A 26871-nucleotide genomic window follows, 5' to 3' on the forward strand; every position below is an offset into this window, starting at 1 on the left:
TGTAAACAGAAGCAGAGGAATTTCTGTACCATTGTTCCTGAGTTTGAAGCCTTCCACATACCCTGTTTCAGCAGCCTGAGCTGTCAACCAGCTTAAACCATCCATTACAACAAGAAAGAGCAATGGAGATAGTGGATCACCTTGCCATAACCCTCTGTAGCTTTTGAGATTCCCATGAGCAATGCCATTGATTAGGACAGAGAACCCCGGGGTTGTCACAGACACCTTCATCCAATTTCTCCACTTGCTGCCAAAATGCATTCTAGAAATCATATAATTCAGAAAGGCCCAATTAACACGGTTGTAGGCTTTTTCTAAGTCAATTTTGCACACCAAACCTTTCCTACCGCTTCTTCTTGAATCAATTAACTCACTTGCAATTAGCACCCCATCTTGCATGTGTTTGCTATACACAAAGGCCCCCTCATAGGTGATACTAGAATTTTTGCCAGGATTTTGTGCACAATTCCAATAAACTAATTGGACAGAAGTCCTTCATCTCCACAGCACCACTCTTCTTGGGGATTAGGGAAATGAGGGAAGCATTCAAGCTTCTCTCAAGGGCTGCAGCAATTATGAAACTCCTCTAAAGCCCACGTCAGATCATGCTTTAGGACGTACCAGAATTTTTTATGGAACAGATTTGTAAAACCATCCGGACCTAGAGCAGTCCCCCTCCATTTCATCTAAAGCTCTCTTCAACTCCTCTACAGAAAAGGGCTTTTCCAACTCAGCAGCTTGGTGTTCAGCCAACATCTCAAAGTGGAGACCATCCAAAGTTGGTCTAACCCTACACGGTTCACTGTAAAGCTGCTCGATGTCCTTCTCCTGATCCACTACAGAATCTCCAACTTGTAACTTCTTGATGCTATTCTTTCTTTTTCTTATCAGTAATGGGAATTTCATTAAGAAAAATTAAGAAACAGTACAGAATCTAGTAGCCTCGCCTACCCCACTAGAATTTAAATTTTACCAGCTACCAACTTTTGACTTTTCAGCCTTACAACTGAGCCCAAAACAATGCTCCCTGTTAGCCCCTTGTTTCGCTAGCTGATCTGCAAAACCATTTGCCTCTCTTGGAGTCCACTGAATCAATAACTGCATGTCTGTGGATAGGCGTTTAAACTTCTTGATTTCATTTTTTAAGAACCAGGGAATCTTTTCATTCTTCTTTAGCCAGCTTATAACCACTTTGGAGTCGCCTTCCACAACTAGCTTTCTCACTCTCAATTCCATAGCTTTTTGTATCCCTAAAACCACTGCCTTTAGTTCAGCTGTAATGGAATCTCCCCATCCAATAGGGCCCGAATACAACCCCACAACAATCCCATTGCCATTTCTTATCACCCCTCCAATTCCAGACATTCCTGGGTTACCAAAGCTATTTCCATCAAAGTTTAATTTGAGGAAACTAGAATCAGGGGGGTCCCAGTTTCTTAAAACTTTCTTCTTTGCTGATGAAGAGGATACTACTGTCCGAGAAGTCTGGTGTCACCCTATTCCCCCCAACGTGGATGCTTTCTGTTGGGAGGTTTACCATGGTGCAATTAACACCTATGATCTGATGCAGAGGAAGAGGCCTCGATGGTGCCTTTCACCCAATTGGTGCTGCTTGTGTGAATCAAATGGTGAAACTGTTCATCATATTTTTGTTTCCTGTCCTGTTGCTAGCTGCATTTAGGAATGGTTGGAAAGACTCTTTGACACCTCCACTTTCAGGTGGCCAAAAAGAAGAGGAAGAACTCTGTGGAGATGCACACGGACAGCAATGCTTTGGACGTTATGGGAGGAAAGAAATCTGAGAATTTTTTAAGGAAAGAAAAGGAATAAGGAATTACTGATAGAAGGGGTTATGATAAAAGTGATCTCATGGGTAAAATCTATGGGATTATTCTCAAACTTTACTTCTGATGATATAATCAGGAACTGGAGGACTGTAGCATCCTCGTCATCAGCAAAAAAGAAGGTTTTAAGAAATTAGGTTCCTCCTGAATCTGGATTCCTCAAATTAAACTTTGATGGGAACAGCTTTGGCAACCCAGGTGTGGCTGGAATTGGTGGGGTCATGAGAGATGACATGGGGAAAGTAGTGGGGCTGTATTCGGGCCCTATTGAATGGGGAGATTCCATTACAGCTGGAGGCATATAACTTGAGGCATATAGAACACCAAGAGGTAATACACTGGAAGATTTGCAAGGGTAGACTTAATGAGAGTAATCCTGCCCCTGATAGAAATATAACTCCTCTTCCACGCAGCCAACTTCTTTTCAAACCTTTCCACTACCGGATTCCAGAAATCTAAATTTCTAGGTTTTGCACCGAGGGGAAGGGCTAGATACTCCAGCAGCCAATCACTCTGTAAGCAGCCTAGCTCCCCAGCCCATAAGTTGATCTCTTCTTGAGCTAAGTTGATCCCCACCACCACACATTTAATGAGGTTCACCTTTTAGATTTGACACTCTTTCAAATAGATTCATCAGCATCTTTAGATTCCTTGCACCTAACCCATCTTCACCCTCACAAAAGATAATGATGTCATCAACAAATTGTAGGTGAGTTACCACCACTCTCTCCCGTCCTAATCTCCACCCCTTTAAAAGACCCACCTCATCCACCTTTGAAATTGGTCTGCTAAACACCTCTGCTGAAATGGTGAAAAGGAAGGGGGATAGTGGATCCCCTTGTCTCACTCCTCTTAGGGCACCAAAGAAGTCCTTGACTACTCCATTTACTAGTACTGAGAAGTGGCAGGATTGCAAATATCTTTTAATCCATTTGCACCATCATACTCCAAAACCAAATTTCCTTAGTGCCTCAATCAAGAACTCCCAATCCACAAAATTGAAGGCTTTCTCTAGATATAATTTACATAAAATGCCCTCCTTTCCAGATTTCTTAAACTCCTTCACACATTCATTGGCAATAAGTATTTGGTCCAAAATTTGTCTATCTTGGATGAAAGCCCCTTGAAATTGAGAGATGATTGACAAGAGGGCCTTTTTAACCAAAGGGAAAGGACCTTGGCTAGGATTTTGTATTGACTCGTCACCAAGCTGATTGGCCTGAAGTCCTTCAAATGGCAAGCACCAAACTTCTTTGCGGTCAACGCAATAAAAGTAGCTTTTACTCCCTGCTAACAATCCATCTATGATAGAACTCCTCAAAGACTTGCATAAGATCACCCTTTATCAACTCCCTACAATCTTGGTAGAAAGCCATAGTAAAGCCATCAGGCCTGGGTGCCTTAAAGTGATCCATAGAAAAGATTGCTTCCTTCAACTCATCCACCTCAAACTCTCTCCAAGTTCCTGCTCGTGGCATCTTCTAAAGATTGATTTAAAATGACTCACCAAGGTCTCTTGATGTCATTCTTCCTCATTGCATTAGCAAACTTGTGAAAGAAGGTGGTATTATTATCCCCTAATTTCAACAAAAGAGCCATGGATTTCTGCCTCCATTTCACCTCCTGTTTAGAGAATCATAATCTTTCTTAGCCTTGAGTCTCTCCACTCACTTAGCCTCCCCTACAACTCCACCTTCCTCCTCTGAATCGATCTCAATTATAATTTTTAAACAATCAGCTCTCCATTTTTCATCATTTAACACCCTATCCCACTGCTATTTCTTGATATTGCCTTTCAGCCAATGTACCTTCTTGCTCAAGATGTGACTTGGTTGACCCTTCAAAAAAAAGGTGATAAGACAGCACCCGAGAAAAAAGAAAACCAAACAAAACAAAAAAGCCATCTAACAACCTAGATAAAAGGCTCTGCATTACATATTTGATATCCCAGGACCTGTCCCAACCCACTCCCAAAATCCTCCTTGTTTAATTGACTGAATTCAGGGAGAATCAACATCCATTCAACCACTGATCTGCTCGCAGCCACAACCATCTTCTCCATGCTACAAACCTTATCTTTGAAAGTCTTGCTATTTCTTTCCTTCCATATGTTCCACAATACCACCATACCCCCTGACAGACCCACTGCATCCACCTCAGCCCATTCTCCTCTATCTGGCCCTCATATCTCATTTTTCAACCTTAAATCAAAATATTCCAATTTTGTTTCCTGCAACAAAACAGCATCTGGATTGTGTTTTCTCAGAAGATTCTTGACCACTTCTCCCCTTTTCCCATCTATTAGACCCCTTACATTCCAAGATAGAAGCTTCATTTTCGCAGCTCCCCTCTCCCCCTCTCTCTGCCCTTCTATTCCTCTTCCGTCAGCCCTGCATGTCTCCCCTCCCCCCTCCTTCAGCAGTTCCCCCATTATCTCTTCCTTCTTGTTTCTCCCTTCTAGACCTCTCACACTGATCAATAGTTTTTCTCCCCACTTCTTCTCCCCCTAGAAAAAACAGACCCAAGGCTTTGCCTACCTATATCTATCCTTCTACTAGTTCTTTGATACCCACTGATGTCTCCTTCCTCTCTACCACCTTCTCTCTTTCTTCCTGATTGTTTTCTACCTCGTCCCTCAGCTCCTCCACTCCAGCTCCCTCCTTCCCCTGCTTCCTCTCCCCAAGCTTCATTGTTTTTTTCTTCCTATTATAGACTCTACTTGTTTCCTCCACCCCCCCCCCTTTTTCTTTTGGTACAAGACTTCATGCCCCCTGACATGGATATAGTGTTCCCTACCCCATCGGAAACAGCCCCAGTATTACTCCAAAACAGAGGTGAGGCTGAAACGGAAGATGCTCCAGGGGAAGAAGAACGATAAGGGAAAGAGCCGGGGGATAGGCCTTCCACGTTGATCTCACTCACCTCCTGCCGAAACATCTTCAAATCTGCCTGGAACTGCCTTGATCCCTACCAGAGGCAGAGCTTTGTTGTTTGAAGTTATGGCCGCCTCCACTTCATCCTCTTTGCCTTCATCTACTGTCCCCACCCCAATTTCTTCCTCCCTTACTCCAGAAACAATTGTAACCTTTGTTACGATTGTCTCTGGAGCATGATTGTCATTCACTAGAGACTTCTTTCTTCCTGGTGCTGCTGAGATCTCTCCCTCTTCACACTCGCCTGTGTCTGTTCAAAGGAGCTTCGGTTTCCCTCCCTCCCAAACCCCAATCTTCTCATCCCCTTTGTATCTCATAATGACCCAGATCCAACCTTCACTGTTGGACAGTTTCCGCTTCCTGCTCTGAGAGTCTGTTGACTACAAGTGAACTGATACAGTTATTGATAAAAAAAACAACATTATAGGGGCTGAGCCGACCACAATTACTATATACTTGTGGTCTCTAATACAATTTGCTTAGGAAAAATCTGAAGATGGAAGAAGGTTCAAAATAGTGTTTGAAGTACCAAGTGGTAGGGTTTCACCTCTTCCTCCTATTTATTATTCTTCTTATTGGCCATCTATTCTTTGCTATTTATCTTTTACTGGTGCTCCTTTCTTCTCTCTCTAAACTTGAATACAACTGCCCAAGTTTGCAAGTAACCATCAGCTTTCTTTTAGCAGGTCATAACCTGAAAAACAATAGACTAATGAACCAGGCACCCCCCCCCCAATGCATTTACCTATGGCAATATTAGCTTTCCAAAAAGAAAAACCATTTCTTGAACAAGTTTTTCTCCATTTTGGAAAATAAGGACACTCCAATTCCTGTTGATAGGTCTTGAGTTGAAGAGGTGGAAAAGCGCGGTTTTGACAGCGAAGCAAGTATTTGAGAAGCATGCAGTTTTAGAGCTAGAAGGGATTAATGACAATTATGTGAGGAAGAGTATTAAGGCCATTCCTGAAGCAGTTAAAAGATTCAGATACCAGAAAAAATAACTGAACTGCGACAGTTTTGAAGGTTTTTGCTAGATTGAGGGGAGGCATATTTAGGGTCAGATTAACACAAGGGTAAAGAAGACAAGAAAAGATTTGGAGAGAAGAGAAGAGAAGAGAGAGAGAGAGAGAGAGAGAGAGATTTTCATCCAATGAAGGTCAAGTGAATGAGTTCTGATATCAGTATTCGGGGAGAAGAATTTGTTTGAGTGGACTACTATGCTGGGCTCTGGGAAAGATGGGAGGAAAGGTTAAGTTGGGCTTCGATTGCATAATTTTGGGTTCTGATGGTGGGTGGTTTTGAGGGTTTATTTGGGCTTGGCTTGTGGTAGACGGCAATGTGTTTAACATTAGGGGTGGCTAGGTTGATTATTGGGTTTGGTGTGGTGCCTTTTCTGTCATCACCCCTTGTAATCATTTCTCTTTTTCTTTCTAATCAAATTTCTTCTTTATTTATCTTCAAAAAAATCAAGATTTTCCCTGTTTTCCCTTTAATCCCTACTATATAGCCCCATCATTGCTTTAACCATGAAAAATTACCCACCCCTATCCTACATCATTTTAGTTGAACCTTTTGATGTTAAACTGTTGAACATTACACTTGAATCTGCATAGTTTAGTTTCAGCATTGAAACGATAACCATCTATTGAATACCACCAATAAGGTCAGCTAACTCAATCAAACTCAACATGGAATTAAGCACAAAGAAGTAAACAATCTAAAAGAAGCAATGAACAACTTCTACTTGCGTGAATAGTATATATGGGGAACAAATAGATAAAGAGATAAAGTCAATGACTTAAACAGATAAGTTCACCTCTATATGAACGAACTCTGTGTTCAAACATTAAGCAATGCCCAGGGCAATTCATTGGCTTAAGTCCAAACTCCTGTTTCTCAACCTGCAAAGAACACAAGGAAAAAAGGAAGCAAATTTCATCTCATTGGAAAATAACAGAGAAGGGAAAATAACTAATGACACAAAATAGAAAAAGAAAAGTCACTTCTACATAAAAATAAGAATATATTCTGTTATTCTAAATACTGGCATTGACAACACTAGCTTCAAATTGCAATCACCAAGTGGGTGGTTTGGAGTAAACCTACTCAGTGTGGGTGGTTTGTGCTGGGAAATGTATTTGGAAAGAATAAATATTTGTGAGATATTGCAAAGAAAAAGACCCAATTGGTGCCTTTCTCCACACTGGTGCTCCTTTTGCAAAGCCAATCGTGAGAATTGTTATCACTTATTAATCTCCTGCCCTTTTTCTTCTTCAATTTGGGAATGGTTCTTTTCTTTATTTGGGTGCAGGTGGAACCCTCCGCCTAATGTACAAAGCCTATTTGCTTCTACTTTCCTAAGCTGGTCAAAGAAGAGGGGACGACTACTTTGGAGATGCATTAGGACAGCAGTGTATTGGACTATTTGGGAGAGAGGAACCAAAGAATATTCCTTGAAAAAAAAAGAGGCAGAGAAGTTGTCATTGAAGCTATTACCCTCAAGGTGGTTCACTGGGTGAAGTCATTGGATATCTTTAAAGATGTGTTGGGCACTGATGAGGAAGTGGAGAGAGGTAGCTGATTCTGCTCCCGATAAGGAGGTGGTTAGACCTGTTTGGTATCCACCCCCTAGTGGCTTCATTAAGCTCAACTTTGGTGGTAGTAGCGAAGGCAGCTCAGGTCCATCTAGCATAGGAGTAGGGGTGGATTCGAGCCGAGCCGAGCCGAGCCGGATATCTAGCTATTCGAGCTTGGCTCGCTCATAAACTATCAGGCTTGAGTTCAAGCTTGAGCTCGATTCAAATTAGAGACTAGAGATCGAGCTCAGCTCGAGTCAAAAGCTCAGAAGTTCGAGCTCAGCTACCTTTGATTACAGGTCTCCCTCAGCTGCTGAAGTGCCAAGCTGAGGTCTCCCTAGCAGCCAAGGTGCTGAGCCGATGTCTCCCTCAGCTGCTGAAGTGTCGAGCTGAGGTTTCCCTAGAAGCCAAGGTGCCAAGCTGAGGTCTCCCTTAGCTGCCGAGCTGCAGCCTCCCTCAGTTATCAAGGTGCTGAGTCGAGGTCTCCCTCAGTGGCTGAGGTACCAAGCCGAGGTCTCCCTTAGTAGCCGAGGTGCCGAGCCGAGGTGACACCCTATGTACACATACTCGATTAGGCTTTCGAGCCTCACGAGCCGAGCTTTATTAAGCTCAAGCTTGGCCTGATTAGCAAACAAGCCTATATATTAGGCTCGAGTTCGGCTCGAAGCTCGGTTTAGACCGAGCCGAGCTCGAACAGCTCATGAGCAACTCGGCTCGTGGCCACCCTTACATAGGAGGAATCTTCAAGAACAAGGAAGGAAATATCATTGCATTCTACTCAGGTCAATTGGAGTTGGGGACTCAGTAAGAGCTGAGGTTATGGCTATTATGGAAGGGACTCAGAAGGCTAAAGAGCTGAATATCAGGAAGTTGTCAATTGAAGGCAATTCAAAGCTTGTAATCAGATGGCTATGAAAAGAAGAGGAAGCTGGATGGTGGTGCTACATGTATAAGAAGAGGAAAGCTGTTAAATTACTACAAGGGGTAGAGGTGACTTGTAATTGGGTCAGAAGAGATGCAAATGCCTTTGCTGATACATTTGCTAAACAAGGGGTGGGAAGAAATAATTATTTTGGGCTGTGTTGTAATTTCTAAGGTGGGGAGGGCTAAGAGTGTTTATCCTTCCCCCTTCTTATTGTATTAATTTTCCTCATTTAATGAAATTGATTCTGTTATTGATCAAAAAAATTGCAATCACCAAGTTGTTGATGTATAAACTGTTTTTCCTTTTCGACCAAATTTATCTGAATATCTGATGATACTTGATATATCATTAAAAAAAGTTCATGAACTCTTAAACTTGGCATCTGAAGGAACTAAATATAAAACCTCACCTCAAACACAAACATGTTTTCTTTGTAGTTTGCAGCATGACCAGATGTCTCCCAGAGTTGCATATTGTACATATTTGGTGTCAAAACCTGACAAAAACTAGAATAAGAGTCCAATTTCTGAACTGAAAAATATTGGGCAGACAAATATATGTAGATATAGAAAATTAACCTCTTGGTAACCCCTCTCCCTATATTGAGCTCGGATAAATTCCATTAATTTGTTATAAACTCGAGTGCCATATGGCAGGAAAAACCAACTTCCTGGACTGAAATATGAAAGGAAATGCAAACGGTGAATATTACAGACAATGTCAATTCCAAAGTATAATTAACTAAATTTGGAGCTTTGTTCATTGCCTAAGAGGGTGACAAAAGAAGAGCTCTTGTTTTGCCCCCAATAATCTATGATCATATTTCTTTGCTTCCTCCAGCTGGGTAAGGTATTCCTGCAAAAAAGATGCAGCTACAATTTAGAACAATTGAAAAAGTGGGGATCATGTTGGTTGAAGTTCTACTTTTGTTCTTTTTTTCTTTTTTAATTGACAACTGTGCATTTATTCTATAGACACTTTGAGAGGATAGAAATGCAACTTTTGTTCTTTTTTTCTTTTTTAATTGACAACTGTGAATTTACTCTATAGACACTTTGAGAGGATAGAAATGCAATAAGATTTCAAGAAGAAAATCAAACTAAAGAAGCATTATTTGAAATGAAAACATATCTATGACTGATTGGGTGAATCCCATGAATAGTTCTACCCGCTTTTTCCAAGTATGACATCGTTAGAGGATGGCCATGTATTGACACTTCATCAGTAGCAAAAATGTCATACCCACCTATTGTTCTCCCCTGGCTTATAATTTCATCAAATTAACTTTGACTAGTGCAGTAGCTTGGGCAACTCAAGAGAATCAGGCATTGTAGAGTTTTCAGAAATAGTCATGGTATTATTCTGACCATCTTCTCTGAAGCCATCAGCCAAGGTAACTCAACCAGGACTGGACTACTAACAGTGTTACAGGGGCTGAGATTGACTAGCTCTCTTAAGAAATATTGGAGTGGAAGGGGACTCTCAAGCATAGCTATCAAGGCAACGCCTAGGCAACAAGGCACCCTTGGAGGCTCGCCTCACCTAATTGCCAAGCAGTTTTGTACACTATGTTATAAAATACTTTTATATTCTTAATATTTTGAGATTATAATTATAAAATAGACATTATCAAACAAAAATATTCATTTCTGTGTTTATATACTAATTTCTTTTTATTATTTTCTTATTTCTTAGGGTTTAATCAATACAGACATTGCTAAATGCTTTATTGAACCCTCAAAGACTTCATAACCTGAACCAATAAGAAAGAACTTAAAATTTTGTCTAACCAAAACATTTTCTTCTTCCACATTCTTCTTTTCCTATAACAAAAATAGGGCTCCTGCCCCTATATTTTTTAATTTTCTTTTCTTTCTTCCTTCTTTTCTCATGAATATGTTAATTTTCTATACCTTAACATGAAGTTTATACTTTACTTATCAAAAAAAAAAACATGAAGTTTATACTTTTCTTATGAAAATTATGGATAATTATTAAGGAAATATGGTTATGGAACATAGTGAACTACCCTAGGATATATGTTTTTTAATTAAGAAAAAAAATCCATCACCTAGGCGGGCACCCCCCTGTCGCCTAGCCTCGCCTTGGCGCCTTGAAAACTATGCTCTCAAGTAATAGTGGATTGGATAAAACAATAGCCCAGGATACTGGAAATATAGACACTAGGGGTGAGCATGGGTCGGTTCGGTTCGGTTCCATGGCAGAACCTAGAACCTACCCTGTGAAGGTCAATTCCAGGGTCAGTTCTAGCCTTAGCAGTTCCAAGGTCGGTACCAGGGTCTAGCCGTGGAACCTGATCTATCTTTACTCCCCTTTCAAAAAAAAAAAAGCATGTCCTTAAAAAACTTAGGTCCCGTTTGGCGCGTCTTTCCACACAGGTTGTTGGCTTTTTAGAAGCCTGGCAGCTTGCTTTTCAGTCTTTCGCCATTTGGTTGGGGGAACCCTAAAATGGCGCAAGAAGCTATATTCGAGCTTATTTCAGAATGCTAGAAATGGAGCTTCTCACCTGCTCAAGTCTCATCTTTGTGCGGAAAGACATGCCTCCAACCAAACGATCATTTTTTTAGAAAAGGTAAATTATGATTGTATTAAAGCAAAAGACCCTTTGTACAATGAGAAGGTGTACAAATAGCTATCAAGTTAGACCTCAAAAAAAGGCCATCCTCGAAAAATTAATCAAACATGTCATCTTTAAACACGGTATGTATAGACAACCAACTCCTAATAAACCCAAACGATCTTTGGGCTGCCAAGATCGTTATGTAAAAGCTCACTACGTCTTTTGACTGTCCAATCTTCTGAAAGATCATTCAAAAAATACATGCCAAATGGCACCTTAATTTTTAATAAATAAAATATATAGTTTAAAACGTATGTTATCTTTATTGATTAAATTGTGTAACTCAATATGTAGATTATTGCTCACACCATTATAGATGCAATACTATCGCGGGGCCCACAATGCATGACGAATGCCGAAAGCCCGGTTCTTGCACCGTTCCCATTCAGTAATGACGATTGTCCCGCAAGTGGTCCGAGTATCTGACGCGTTGTTTCCAATTGTCTCGCCGAAACAACAAATGGAATTTGCAAATACAAATCAAAATAAAATATTAATAAAATTGGGGTGCAACACGAGGACTTCCATGAACCAAAAACGAACTGACCCAATTGTTTTGGGTTCATCAGGTCCAACCCGACCAATTGACTAGGGATGCAAACGGATTGGATCAGGTTCGAATGAGGGTATATCCGAATATGATCCGACACTATTAATTGCAGATCCAATCCAATCCGATCGGATATGATAAAACATGGATTGGAATTCGAATCCGATGAGGAAGTCTAATTTTTAGATATGATCTGATGTGATTTGATTTTTTAAAAATTAATAAATTATTAAAAGAAAATCAAAATATAACAATTTAAATAAAGAAAAACAAAAACTACAAGTATCTTTTCAATTATTTTCATCATACATGTTTTTTATAAAAAAATAAATAATATAACAATTTTACAAAAATGCAATATAAATAATATATTTATAAATAAATAAATAAATAACATATATATATATGTGTGTGTTATATATATTTATATAAATAAAGAAATAACCTACATATTGGATAGAATCTTCTCGGATTGGATGGGGGGGTGATCCAAATTCGATCCGATTTTTGTTTGGATCCTATTACTCGATTCGATCTGATCGAAGATTTGAGATGAGGCTATCCAAATCCGAGAATATAGGATTGAACTTCCGATCGATTTGCACCCTTACCATTGATATCCCTAGAGAGAGAGGGGGTAATATATTATACATTTAGGGTTGGGTTTGAATTAATTCATGATTAGGTGGAATTGGTTCCGACCTAAAAGGAATCAGGACAATATATCAGGAACCGAAACCGAATTGACCCAATTGGGTTGGGTCCATCAGGTCCAACCTGTAATAAATGAGTGATAACAATTTTGTGGCAATATTGTAATTAAATGTTGATGGCACTCTTGTAATTACGTGAAAACTCAATATCATATGCACAACTAAAAAAGAGGCAATGATTTCTTTCAATGGCACTCATGTAATTAATAAAAAAATTCAAGGTGACAAATAATGTCACTTTTGTAATTAGTAGAAAATTCAAGGAGATAAATGATGGCATTCTTGTAATTAGCAAATGCTCATGAATACCACATGTTGGTCTTTACACGATAGTTAAGAAAAATAGTGTTTAATAAGGTGAGGTTGGTTTTTACACATGCATCTCCCATTAAAACCAAGACCGAGATGGGTTCAATTCTAACATGACATTGGTTTCTACACGGTTTTTACATTTAAATTTCCGTACGCGTTGGGCATGTGAAGATGAACAGAGAAGAAGCCAAAGATTCCATTTCGTGAATTCTCAGGGCTCCTTTGTCCTGATTCTTATTGGGTCAAATCTGGTTCCACCCAGTCATGAATTAATTCAGACCCCACCCAAGCTATATATATGTCTAAAAATTACAGGCCCTATTATATATAATATTAATTTATATATAATAAATTAATATTATATATAATATTTTCAATATATTTGTTATAACCAGGTCTATTGGGTTAGACCCGATAACCTGATTGGCTCGATTCTGAGTCTAAATATACAGACCCTATCGGGTCCTGTTTGGTTCAGGGTCATTTTTTATTTTCCATTTATCTTCAACCACTCTCTCCATGAACTTTTAATATTATTTACAAGATAATAAATGTTTTTAATATATTTTTCTAATTAATCAATATAATTAGTTAATTAAGTCCTCTAATTATGTTTCATATAGGCAATACCAGGGTGGGATTGAAGTATTAGATGAACTTTTAATATTATTTACAAGATAATAAATATTTGCAATATATATTTTTTATTTAATCAATATAATTAATTAAGTCTTCTAGTTATGTTTCATCTAGGCAAGCCCCAAGTTGGGATTGAAGTATTGGAAACAAACCCAACTTGGAAATTTGTGGGCCTAATGCACACTTAAGCCCGAGGCCAGGCCTGAACAAAAAAGCTAGGCCTAAGCCTTGAATTTTGAGTTATGTGGGATTAGGTTGGTTGGGCCCAAGCTTGACTTGGAAATTTGTGAGCCTAATGTGAGCTTGGGCTAGGATACAGTATTGGGCCAAAGCTTGGGCTAAAAATTTGTAGAGCCAGGCCCAAACCAAGTCTAAACACAATAGTTAGGACCAAGCCTAGAATTTTTGGGCCAAGCTAGACCTTTTCATCTACACCTATTCAACGTCTCAATTAAAATCCATGGAACAAAAGCAAACTAATATTTTAAAACAATTCCTCTTTTGTCAATCTCTCTCTCCAAGAATTCAACCACTCCCTCCCATCCCTCCCCCAACCCCTATAACAATATACACTTGTTAAAATGTCGTAGTTAAATGTATTTTTTAAGATTATATTAATTATTTTAAGGTAATTGTTTGTAATTGTAAAATTACTTGATTTAAAATTTGAGTAATTAATGTAACTTAAGTATTTAATTATATTAAATAAATTAATAATTAATTGATTTACCATATTTAATTAAATTAAATTAACTACGTTAACTAATTAAATAACACTAAATTAATTTGCTTCGTTTACTCAAATAGCTAACTTTAAATCTGCCTATATGAATAAAAGTACCTATTTAATGTGTTCTTCTTGTATTCTTATCAGCCCCTGCAGTGTAGGGGCACTCCGCTAGTTCAAATATTATAATGAAAACAAATGATCAAATAACTTAAGTAACCCATTGGTTAAGTGAGATCATGGCCTTTGTAACCACGAGTGTTTGGGTTCAAATCTTCACATCCTCAAAAGCATTTGAGGTTTATTTCAAGGTAAGTTTGGTTCCAAGGCAGGTTCCACCAAGGCCAACCAAAGTCAATTCACCGGGTGGTCGTTCGGGTTGGGTTGGGTCGGTTCAAGGCCAGTTCAAGGTCAGTTCCAGGTAGAACCTACCCTTTTTTGGGGAATAAAGAAGAAAAAGTTTTATTAAAAAAACAATACATTGCAATCAGGTGTCAATCGACACACCAAACTATCAAGCCAGACTAAAAAGATACACATTACAAGCTTGGATCTCAAGGAGACCCAAAAAGATCTCCGTAAAATCCAAAACTCTGATTTGCTCAAATGCTTGAAGAGAAATAACCCAACTTGTGATATGCTTTCCACCCCAGGCCGCAGTCGCTTCCAAGCTCTTCCTGACCAAGAGCCCAGACAACTCCCTCGATTTCCTGAAATCCCTGAATCCCATAGTATGGCCAACCCAACCGCATCTAACCCCACCCACTCTCCCCAACCTCTCCTCCGAATCTCGATCATCACTTATGCCAAAAGATTCCAGCTTCGATTCATGTAGGATAGCTATGTCAAGCTTCTGATTTCAAAACATGTACCTCACCAAAGACCTCCAGCACCCTTCCTTCAATCTCCTAGCACCCCATCTTCTTAGCATCTTCATTCCTCCCCCCCCCCCCTATTACAACTTGGTCTTCTTCCCCACCTTCTTCATTCCAACTTTTTTATCTTTTGCTTTTTTCTCTTGATTTGGCTTTCCTTTCTTTTTTACTTTTCTTTTCAAATTGCTCAAAAGAAATTTTAGCAAAACCCTCTCCTCCCCAAAAAAACAGACCAATTAACATCCCTACTGCCACTTCTCTGTCAACTATTCTGCTTAGATCCAATTACCTTTTTTTTAATTAGCTCACCCCTTCCCTTCCTGATCTCTCCCTCCAGTTCCTCTTGACTTATCTCATTACCCATTTGCTCACACCTAACAGACACATAGTGAAAGAAATGAAAAATCACTACAGAGCTGAGGACAACCTTCACTTGAATTCAAAGATCAGCAAATAGCTTGGTGCATAAATTGGTCATATAAAGAATGAATAGAAATCAATTATATTGGGGGTTGTGCCCCTGGGGAAATCAGTGGGTTAAGTAGCAGGGGCTAGCCTAAACCTTTTCAAAAGGGTTGCTAGGCACACTTTCTATTTTATCACATTCTTTCTTCACATACTAACAAACTCTGATTCGTGAAGCACCAAAAAAACATTAATTAATAGCTTACTAGAATATGGTAAACTGTCAATCATGCATGTATTAAATTATAAATATACATATAGGAAGGACCATCTTCACATGGAAGGGTGAATTTAATGCAGTTGAAACAGAAAGAAATAAAACACATCAACTAAGAAAAACTGGATGACTAGATACAAACCTTCAGACGTTTGGAATCGGGATAAGAAATCCCATAGACTCTTTGTAGACTTTCACGTTCCTTCTTCCCCCTCCAGTAGGCCGATGAAGCCTAGAAATTTCATCTATGCAATTAATACTAAAAGTAGATTTACACGCAAAGAGTACAAGTTTCAGGATGCCATGTTCTTAATCACCTTTAAACAAGCAAATGCTTTCACAAAAGATGTATTTGGGATATGGGGTCCACGACATAGATCAACCAAAGGCCCGCATCTGTAGACAGTGATTGTCTTGTCTTCTGGCAACTCATTAATGATTTCAATCTGAACCAGAGTTTTATCTCTTAACATTATTCAATAGAATAGCCAAGTTGAAAAGGAAAGAAGAAAAAACTACAAAAGGTATTTCAAATGATGCAGTACAAAATTTAAATATGGCAGCAATACTTGCCTTGAAATTATTTTCTGAGAACATCTCTAGAGCCTGTTTTCTTGATACTTCAATGCGTTCAAAAGGCTGCTTTTCCTGCAATATGAAGGAAGCAACACATTAAGAATCTTACAGTAATTAGGGGCTTAGGATGAGATATACCTGCACGGCATATAAACAAAAGCATTTACTATTAGAAGACTTGCTGTGTGACAGTCAGGTAATTCAGTTAGTCAATTAATGGATAACTGAATTGAACTATTGTAAGTTCATAAAGTAAAACAGATCAGGTGAGAGAGCCATTTTGGTAGGTAGAAAGAGCCTTAAATATACAACAAATTTACCAAAACCTCTCAAGATTTCACTTGTCCTATTCTTCTTTTGAATGCCTGGCCCATCTAATATACCACAACTTGATAAACACAATTTAATTTAAATTACATGTGAGACAACTGTCTTATGAGAGCCTTAAATATACAACACATTTACTGATCTCTCAATAGTTTGCACATCCTGTTCTCCTTTTGAATGCCTGACCCATCTAATATACCACTAGTTGAGGCTGGAGCTGAAAATGATGATATAAGTGAATCATCTGAGAAAGATTTTATCATGGATAAAACTCATAAGCTGGGGAGAACAATAGATGTGGAAATTGTGGTGGATAAGGAGATGGAGATGAGTAAAGTTCTGGGATTACACTTTATCGAAGACGAGGAATATGCAAGGAAGACTTTTGGGAAATTGGAAAAGAAATTCCCTATGCCTTTGATGTGTAGAGAGGACAGATTGGATATTGAAGCAGCTAGCCAGAATGCAAGAGATGTAGATAATCAAGATAATTCAAGATTTACAGGAGAAAAAACAGAGGGGAAGGGGACTATCATTTAAGGCTTCCAAAACAGAGGAACAACAAAATTCCCCAAATAGGGAGTCAAAAGCCCACACTATGTTGTCTGGGTCATTTGGGTCTTTTTTAATAGTACAACTGGGGATTAGAAAATACAACAGGGACTGACAGCAACAGAGGTGGTGATCTAAAAGATCACTTGGCAAAGCAACAGAGGTAGTGATCTGAAAGATCACTTGGCAAAAACAGAGGGGAAAGGAGACTATCATTTAAGGCTTCCAAAACAGAGGAACAACAAAATTCCCCTAGGGAGTAGGGAGTCAAAAGCCCACACTACGTTGTCTGGGTCATTTGGATTTTTTTAATAGTATATCTGGGGATTAGAAAATACAAGTGGTCTTTCTTTGTGCCCCCTGGCTCTCACAGGAACTCCCTCATCATTTTCTCCAATTGGTTAGCCACTCTAGTAGGGATTTTGAAGGTAGATAAGAAATAGACTGGCAAGTTACTCAAGGTTGACTTTATCAAGGTAATTTTTCCCCCTAAAGAGATATAATTTCATTTCCACCCTGCAAGCCTCTTTGGGAATCTTTCCAGAACTTGGTACCATGAGCTTTCAAAGTTAGGGTCCCCCCCCCCCAACAGTAATGCCAAGTAACGACCAGTCCCCTACCTCACAACCCAACAACCTAGCAAGGTTTTCCACTTCTTCCCCCTCTTTATTTACTCCTGCTACACAACTCTTACCCCAGTTTATTTTTGAGATTAGAGATCCTTTCAAAATGGGTTACCACCCTCTTCAGAAGTTCAGATTGATCATTTCCTTCCTCTCCCCTTCACAAAAAACAACAAGATCATTCAGAAATTGTAAATGTGTAACCACCACACCTTCCCTCCCAACTCTCCAACCTTTAATGAGATTATTAGCATCAGCCTTTAAGATCAAATCACTCAGGATGCCAGCTACTAAGGTGAAGAGGAAAGGGGAAAGAGGACCTCCTTGTTGGAGGCCCTTCTAGTTAGAAAAAAAAATCCCTAACTATTCCATTAACCAAGATAGAATAGTGACAGGAGGATATGGAACCCTTAATCCTTTTACACCATCTCACTCCAAAACCCCTTTGTCTCAAGATTTCTAGTAAGAACTCCAAGTCCACCAAGTCATAAGCTTTCTCCAAATCCAACTTACAAACCAAGCCTTCTTCCTTTCTCCTCCTCTTGTAATCCACACACTCATTAACAATAAGGATTTGATCAATTATTTCTCCCAAAAACAAAGGCACCTTGTTTTGTACAAACTTCCCACTAGGCTAATGGGTCTAAAGTCCTTTGGTTGGTTTGCATCCTCCTTCTTAGGAAATAAAGCAATAAGCGTCGCATTAGCTCCTGAGTTAAAATTTCCCCTCTCAAAAAAGTCAGCAAAAACCTCCAAAAGATCAGCACCAACAATCTTGGTAAAAAGTCATCGTGAAACCATTTGGACCAGGAGCTTTAGACATCTCCATAGAGAAAATGGTTTCTTTTACCTCCTGGACTTCAAAGTTTTTCTCCAAAGCATCAATCTGCTCCCTAGGTCCACTCCTCCAAACAAAGTGTTCTAAACTCTCTCACTCTACCCGGGCCAGCATATATTGCTTTGAGTGGTCCACAAAAGGCTTGTGCTATATCCTCTTCCCTGGATAAAACTTGTCCATTCCATTCTAATTGGGCAATAGTATTTCTCCTTTTCCTACCATTTTCTACCAAGTGGAAGAAACTTGTATTGCCACCTTCTTCTTTTAGCCATCTATGCCTAGATTTTTGTCTCCAGCTAATTTCCTCTTTTAGCAAGATCTCTTCCAATTCCTGTTTTAACCTCCACCTTTCTTCCAGCCCTAAACCTCTTTCCCCTTCCAACCCATCAAAATCCCATATCATGTATGCAACCCAATCCTTTCTTTCCTCTATTCTGACAAAAAAAAAAAAAAAAAACTCCTTGTTCCACCCTTGATCCTAACCTTCAGCCTTTATAGCTTCTTGTGATAACCCTTCCACCTAAACTCCACCTGATCCTCCTCCCACAACTCTCACTTTGAGTCACAATGAAGTAACCGCATATTGTCAAATCTAAAAGGACAAGGGCCTCCTCCTACTCTTTCTTGGGACAGTCTAATTGGGCAGTGATCCAACATGGTTCCCAACAGGGCTCTAGCTACCATCCCCCTCCAACCTTCCTCCCAATCTGAAGAGAAAAGAAATCTATCTGGTTTGCAACATATGGGTGCCTCTTGAAAGTTTGACCAGGTAAAATTTGCTTGTAACAAAGGCAGCTCCCACAGCTCATTATAATCCACAGACTGATTGAATTTTCTCACACACAAGGTAATACTATGGCTAGGATTGTTTGTTTCATGTAAGAATCTAATCACAGTAAAATCTCCTCACAAGCACCATGGACCCTGCCAAAGACCTCTATTTCTACTAATTCCTCCCACAAACCCTCCCTCTCCCTATAAGAAGAGGGCCCATATACATTATTTAGAACCCAGACTAACCCATCTTCTTTCCTCTTCAATTTGACCGAAACCGAGATATTTCCAATCAATTCCTCCAAGCACTCCAAATTTTCATTTCTCTAAAATGTGATGATTCCCCCCAAAGACCCCCATGATTGTAAGAAGGCCCAACTTATTCCTCTAGCTGCCCAAATACTTCTTGCCTACCTTCTATCCACATCAGACAGTTTTGATTTACTATATCTGGCTTCTCTTTCCTCCATAGCTCTCTGATTGTTCTTCTTTTTCTTGATCTTCCTGAACCACTTACATTCCAACTTATTATCTTAACGCAAATCAACTTAGACCTGACCCTTTGCTTATTGACTCCCCTTCCTTCTTCCTTTCCTCCCTTCATGCAAATCAACTTGTTGCCAATTTCAAAACCAAATCAAAATCATCTGGTTTAAAAACAGATTGTTTCTCAAAACAAAAGCACAGAAACATGTTCGTGGTTGTTTATGTGTTTTTTGTCTTCAAATATTTGAAGACTGAAATTTTATTTTTGTTTTAGAAAACATAATTTTGATTTGTTTTTTGGAAATAAAATCATCTTGTTTTCACACATCAATATGAAAATAAAAAAGTTAGAGAATGTCTTTTTGGCTAAGATAGCAATTTTGAAAACAAGTGTAAACAAAAACATTCACATTGTCAAACATCCCCTAAGTTTTCAGTTCTTTAAAACATATTTTTGTAATAAGTTACTCATTGAATAGGTTGCATGACCTATTGGTCCCTCAAACATCCATTAGAGTGATAGAAGAGGTATTGGACAACTGAAATTCAAGGCCAGAAGAAGAAGTATTGCTAGTTCCACAACATGTGAGTCTTCTATTTTTTTTTAACTTAACCTCTTCTGTTCTTTGAGACGCCCCATGGGTCAATGTAATATTTTAATGGGACAGCTTAAAACCATGTCATTCAGAATAGAATGTAGCATCTGAAGATAGTAAATTATGTTTTCCTAAATTTATTCATTTCTTTATAGAGGTACGTTTACAACTTGAAATTCTGAATAGTCTAGGTAACAGATCTTTATCATGTCCACACAAATATTTACATTGCTGAATTCTATAAATAAATAAATAAATAATGATGAGCAGCAAACTTGTATTTTTCAGTCATATTAATCATTTCAGTTAGAAGCCAATTAAACAAGGACTACGAGCACGTTAATATAAGCTACCGCAGGAAAAAGAAAGTGATTTTAACTTTAATAGCATCTTAGTGTGACAGATAAACTGGATTAGATTCTTGATGGGTTACTATGGTACAAGACAAATAAAATGGTGTCCTTCAAAAAGACACTTCAATAACTTTAGAAATTGTAGTGTGCACTGCATATGTACATGTATGATGGATGCATGCATGTGTATGTATATATATGAAACAAAGGAAATAATAAAATGTTTGGGTCCTACAGCAATATGAAGGCATTTAGATCTTCTCAAATGAGCAGTCCAATGAACCTTCCTAACAACTAAAACAATCAAAACAAATACTTAATTTTAAAAACACTGCCATATGACCAGATGAGCACAAAAGCTAGCTTTCTTGAGGGGAGAAAAGTGACAGTACCGCAACTGCTTTCATTGCCCCTGCTTCAATTTGTTTGAAATGGTCTTCATTCAATCCTAGATCACCATAAAATGCATCATAATAGAAACCCTGTGAATAGGCATTAAATCATCTTGTAAGAAGCTTGCTGAAATATGATTGAAATTCCCACTAAAAAGAAATGTAGCAAATATCTGTGCAGACAAAGGCAAAGCTGTTAAACATGCATATAGGACACTCTTGTATTAGATACAGAAATCCAAAGCAAGAGAATTCACAACACAACAAGAACAAACACATAGGCCAGTATCAGTTAAGGCCATTTTCTAACTTCTTATCTTGAAACTTTAGCCTTTACACATAGAGCAGCATTCTTCCTAAAATAAAGGTTATGTCATTATATCAAAACCTCGACCACATGTAAAAGATGGCACACATGCAATGGGTAGAGCTTCAAGATAGCTTGTCCACTCTTAAATTTGAAATTGAAACCTCATCAATGCCAAGCACTTTAGAATCATCAATTGATAACATACATGAAAACAAATATGCAATCTAATACAATATTAGGCGCTCCATGGAACTTGACCATGTGAAAAAGGTTCAAAAAATATTAGTGCATAATCATTCTAATCCAGTCAAACTCCATAACTTTTTTCTAGTGGTTAGTAAATTATCAGAGGTTTCTTATTAAAAAAGTAAAAAAGATTAAGTACAAAGTAATGCAAGAAGAAGTTCCTGGAATAGAAACCTGAGAAATCGGCCATCCTTGTAGTAAACAACCACTCTCATTCAGAAAAATAAAATAAAATAAGGAGTCACATAAGTTGCAAGGAAGCATAAAAAAACAGAGGTTCTTTTTAGGTCCGCAAACTTTTTTTGAGAGATTAATGTAGAGTATTGCACTAAGAACTTGTCCTCTTTTTTAGGTCCCCAAACTATTAGGATCAAAAAACATCAAGACATAGATAGAGAGATATCCAAGACTTGTCCTCCCTTTGCTAAATGGGCAACAAGCCAATCCCCCACCTCTTTATACTCTGCAACTTCTCTAAAAATATAGGTCCCACACTCCCACTCTATCAAGCATTAGGTCATTTCTTGCTTGGGAAATGGCTTTTTTGACTACCTCTGAACGAGGACAAATTGTGACAAAAAGTGGTAATGAATATTCGTGGAAAAATGATTAATGGATGGGATGCTGGCTTGAATGCTAGAGATACTTTAAACTCCCCACGGAAAGCAATCCCCTCCATCTGCCCTGTCCTCTTAAACCACATCAGGTATAATTTTTGCAATGGTCATAGGGTAAATTTTTTAGAGAATATTTGAGTTGAGTCTTGTCCTTTGAAGGACAGGTTCCCAAATCTCTACGCAATCCCCCAACTCAAACTGGAACCTGGGTTTTAGAAGGGATCTAAGAGATTGTGAAGTTCCTAACAGTTTGGCCTTGTTGAAAATTCTTGAGAAGGTGTATCTTGAGTTGTCTTCTATAAACCACAGAGAATGGGATGTCAATCCCTCGGGCACTTTTTCATGCACTTCCTACTTCATTGTCTGGACCTCACCCACTGGTTTAATACATCAATTTTCGATGAAAGAAATCTGGAATGGACCTTCTACCCAAAAAGGCTTTTTTGTTTGGAGGTATTTCATTTGAAGATTAACACAGCCATCTATGGACAGTATGGAAAGAAAGAAATAAAAGAATAGTCAAAGGGAAAGGGAAGAAACTAAGGAAATAATTATTAGAATGTTGTGGATCTTGTGGTTAAGGTTGTGCATTGGATAAAGACATTGGACATGTTTGCACATTTTCTCTATAGAAGACGTATTGGGAAGATGAGACTGGGTAGCCGAAACATCTACAGCAAGGAGAAAAGCCCAAATTCAATGGTTACCACCAAGGAGAACCCAATTTAAGCTGAACTATGATGGGTGCAGCACTGGTAATCTGGGACCATCGGGTGTAGGAGGTGCATACCGAAATTAAGGAGAAATACTAGCTATCTACTAAGGACCAATCAGTCATGAGAATTCTGATAGAGCTGACTTATTAGCAGTACTGCAAGGACCGTGATTAGGGACTATAGAGACGATTGGGATTTAAGAATGTAGTGGTAGAAGGGGACTCCAAACTAGTGGTGGGGTGGATAAAATAAACCGCCAAGGACTTGGCAATACCAACATGTCATGAGGGAGATAAAGCACTTAGCCAGCAGAAATGGAATCAAGTTTTTCATTGGTTCCAAGATCAGCCAATATAGTTTGACGGATTCATTAGCCAAGCAAGGGGTGAGTAGATCTCAACTATTTTGGGCACAGATGGGATGTAATTAAATATGGGGTGTAGTCAGCCGTACACTTTTTTGGGATGCTTTGCATACCGCATACTATGTATATGATCCATTCTTTGAATTTTTTTTAATAAAGTATTGCTGTTAATCATCAAAAAAAAAGGCATTAGGTGATTCTAGAGCAAACCTAGCATTGTTTGTTCAGGATTGTCCATGAGAGGGTTTTGTAGAATGGAGCTTTATATCTTGGAATTTGGTTCCTTCTAAAATTTTCTGCAGAATCATACAAGAGCTGAACTGATGACTGTGCTGCATGGTTTGAGGTTAGCCAAGTAAACCTCTCAACAATCACAATTGGAAAGTGAGAGAATCAAACAGTCATGGGATGGTTAAGAAAATTAATACAGGTTTTTAGGTTTATAAAAGAACCATGAGGGAAATAAGACAGGAGGAAGAGGAGCTAGATTCTAGAACATGTTGCAAATGCAGTGTTTTAAAAGTGCAAGGCACGAAAAAAGCACAAGGGGCAATTTGTGCCTGAGGCATAAGGTGTGTGCCTCTTCGAAGCAAGGCGCAAAAATACAAAAAAAAAGCCAAAAAATTAAAAATTAAACATAATATTAATAAAAAATATAAACTTAAATTTAAAAACAAATGTTTTAAAAATACATAAACATAACATGTCAAGCATATCCAAATTAAAATTTAAAAATAAAATCAAACATATAAAACATTTTCAAACGTGTAAAACACCACTCTTTTTTTTCAATTGCATTACTTCAAATAGCTAATGTAATGTAAAACATCTTGCATTCTTGATTCTACAAACCGCCTTTGTACCAAGCCCCTCGAGGCAAGCCCAAGAAGTCCATGTTAGGGTCTTAAATTCTTAATCCTTACACAAAAAATGATTTTATAATTTTAATTGCCTTTTAAGAAGATAATTTATTAGGATGAATGAATGAACGCAATATTAGCAAATAGGGAGTTCTTGGAGCTTTGGTGAGCGAGCAAATGTTGTATATTCATCCTAATAAAATGTCTTACTAAAAAAGGCAATTAAAATTATAAAATCATTTTTTGTGTAAGGATTAAGAAGTTAAGACCCTAACATGGACTTCTTTAGGCTTGCCGCTAGGTTCAAAAAAGAACAAAAAGTGGAAAAATAAATAAAAAAAGGCGCACATATGGGCTGAAGTGCAAGGCACACCAAGCACTCGCATTTTGAAAGTGTTGCACATGGGGCCTAGGCGAAGCATATACCTTAAAATGCGCCTGCCTAAGCACCTAGGCGCACCTTTTAAATAAAAGTTCAAATGGATACCTACGTCTACCAACAATTTGGTAGATGGATAATCAAAACAATGGATACCTACGTCTACCAACAGGGAGTCATTAGGAATCAAGTTTTCTGGGGGTTGGTCCCTTGGGGGATCTGTATGGAAAACAGTTGGGTAGCTAGTAGGACTAGGCTAATTGAAGGGAGTTTCTAGAACTCCATTATGCATATACCATTTTTTACATACTAATAAAATTGTTGCAATTCCTGATAAAAAAATCTAGAGAATTTAGGAGTGGGGTGGTTTATGCAACTGAAATCATTAAGGAGTGCAACAGTCCTTGGGTTTATAGTTTAGCCTGGTTGATATCTCATTGTTAATTATCCTTTTAATTTCTTGACTTGATTCCACATGGACCAAACTGTAAGGATCACATGTATCTCCACTCTTGTCCTTAAACAAGAGCTGGGCAAGGCTCCATATAAGATTTCATGTATGGAGAGTTTTCCTTAGCTGAAGTTCTTCAGTGTTTTCCTGCCTAATAACAGTGACTGCACCTAAGGGATTAATTATAGCAGAAATTCAAAAGAATGGGTTCAAAAGATATCTTCTGCTTTCCATCACTTTTCCTTTTCAGACTTATGGAGAAATTGGCTAGCAATAGCAAGGTGCTCTTATAGGAAGACTAAGGCAACTACAAATGGACTCCACCGCCTGAATTTTCATGGGAGTAGTCAGGGCAATCCAGGGCACTCTGGAATGGGAGGGGTCTTGAGAAATGGGGCTGGAGATATTGTACTTCTCTATTCAGGTCCTTTGGTATTTGGGGATTCAGGCAGAGCAGAACTATTAGCAGCCATACAAGGAGTGCAACTTGCAAATCAATTAGGAGTAGGATAGCTTGTTATAGAAGGGGACTCCAAGGTGGTGGTGGGGTGGTTGTAGAACCCTGAGGAAACTATATGGTGCTACAGAAATGAAGTCAAAAAATTTTAAGTGGCTGACAAGGAATATGTCTGTTAGTACATGATGGGTGGGGAGGTAAGCAAATGCTTTGGCTGATGGCTTAGCTAAGCAAGGGACAAATAGGGAAGTTCTGTTTTGGGCTCAGCTGTAATGCTTATCTTTTCCTTTTTAAGTTTCTTTGTAATCAGTTGAGAGAAGCTGCAGTTCGTGCCTCTCCACAGGCTGTTGTATGAGATCTCCATTATCTTTTGAAGTAATAAAACTATCTTTGTTCATCAAAAAAAAAAGATATCTTCTGCTTCAAAAGATATGGACAATACTTCAAATAAAAGCAAACAAATATAACAGCATAACAAGTAATACAACTCAAAATCCACAGGACAATAACAAAAAACTAAATAATAAATAATCAGATTTAGGACCAAATGCTGCTATAGATTTATTACATCAATTTCTTAATCATTAAGTAGAGAAAAAAATTCTGATGCTTAAATATTTAGAAGAGAAAAAGACAATGAGTGCCTTAAACAAAGAACTAAGCTCCAAAAAGGGAAAAATTATCCCCCCCCCCAAATTATCTTTCCAATTCCTAGCAAAGTTATGTCATTACCTCCCCCCTTGTGGTGCAGGGTCCAATGCATAGCTTGCATCCATACTCCATCTCAAGGGACTGTAATCAAGAGAAGATAAATCCAATTAAACCAAGAAATCTCAAGGTAAAAACAAGCAGTAGCAAAAGGAAATTAATTATCAAATAAAGAACTTAATCAAGTTGGCAATAGAAATTAGAAAAGCTAACAGAACTTAAGACCAAAATATGGTGCAGTATATATGCAAGCAAGTTCTCATCCAAACTTGACATCTATAACATGAGAACAAGATATCAAACTTGTGGAAGTGCTCATTAGGGTGTTGGCCTCTGATTTGAAATCCTTGTAATCCCACGGATCTGACTCCAATATCTAGTTAGAAAGAACATGAGCTTGCTAAAGTCAAAGGTATGATTGCTTGCATTAAACATTTTTCATGGGAGAAGGGGGAAAACTAACAAATCATTTTTTTTTCAAAACAAGGTTGAGTGACATTGTTAATCTAGTCATAAAAGCAACATATACAAAGTAGAGACCGTGTACAGTAAGAAGCTATACATAGGACAAAAAGGATCTTAAGAAAGTTAAAGTAAAGCAATCAATTTTCACTGTTGCACATACAGAGGGAAAAAAAAGGGAAAAAAAAAGGAATAAGACAGAACAAGAGGAAAAGGCACTTCCCTGAACTCCTTTCTGATCATCATCCAAGAGTTCACGGTACTAATTATTATATTGCTATTGCATTTATAAAAAATTAGACAAAAAACAAGAAACTTGAGGCTACAAACTTATCTGCATGGGAATAATGATGATTCTCTCATTCTC

At 38.3% G+C, this 26871-nt stretch overlaps 1 protein-coding gene across 2 annotated transcripts in view; it reads right to left on the reverse strand.

Moving 5' to 3' along the window:
- LOC104608503 (threonine--tRNA ligase, mitochondrial 1-like) overlaps positions 1–26871 on the reverse strand; it is a 56050-nt gene that overhangs the window by 19985 nt on the left and 9194 nt on the right. For both annotated transcript variants that reach the window (XR_016076212.1, XM_010274517.3), the window contains exons 4-12: positions 26067–26126; positions 20935–21024; positions 15991–16065; positions 15735–15863; positions 15560–15649; positions 9045–9133; positions 8857–8953; positions 8688–8774; positions 6594–6678 (exon numbers count right to left, since the gene is read on the reverse strand). Coding sequence is in view for 1 of the 2 variants with exons in the window: in XM_010274517.3 (XP_010272819.1) it covers positions 6594–6678; positions 8688–8774; positions 8857–8953; positions 9045–9133; positions 15560–15649; positions 15735–15863; positions 15991–16065; positions 20935–21024; positions 26067–26126 (802 nt within the window). In the remaining variant the exon portion in view is untranslated. The remainder of the gene's footprint in view (positions 1–6593; positions 6679–8687; positions 8775–8856; positions 8954–9044; positions 9134–15559; positions 15650–15734; positions 15864–15990; positions 16066–20934; positions 21025–26066; positions 26127–26871) is intronic.

This window comes from Nelumbo nucifera, chromosome 5 (assembly GCF_055504915.1).
Source record: "Nelumbo nucifera cultivar China Antique chromosome 5, China Antique-T2T, whole genome shotgun sequence".
NCBI lineage: Eukaryota > Viridiplantae > Streptophyta > Magnoliopsida > Proteales > Nelumbonaceae > Nelumbo > Nelumbo nucifera.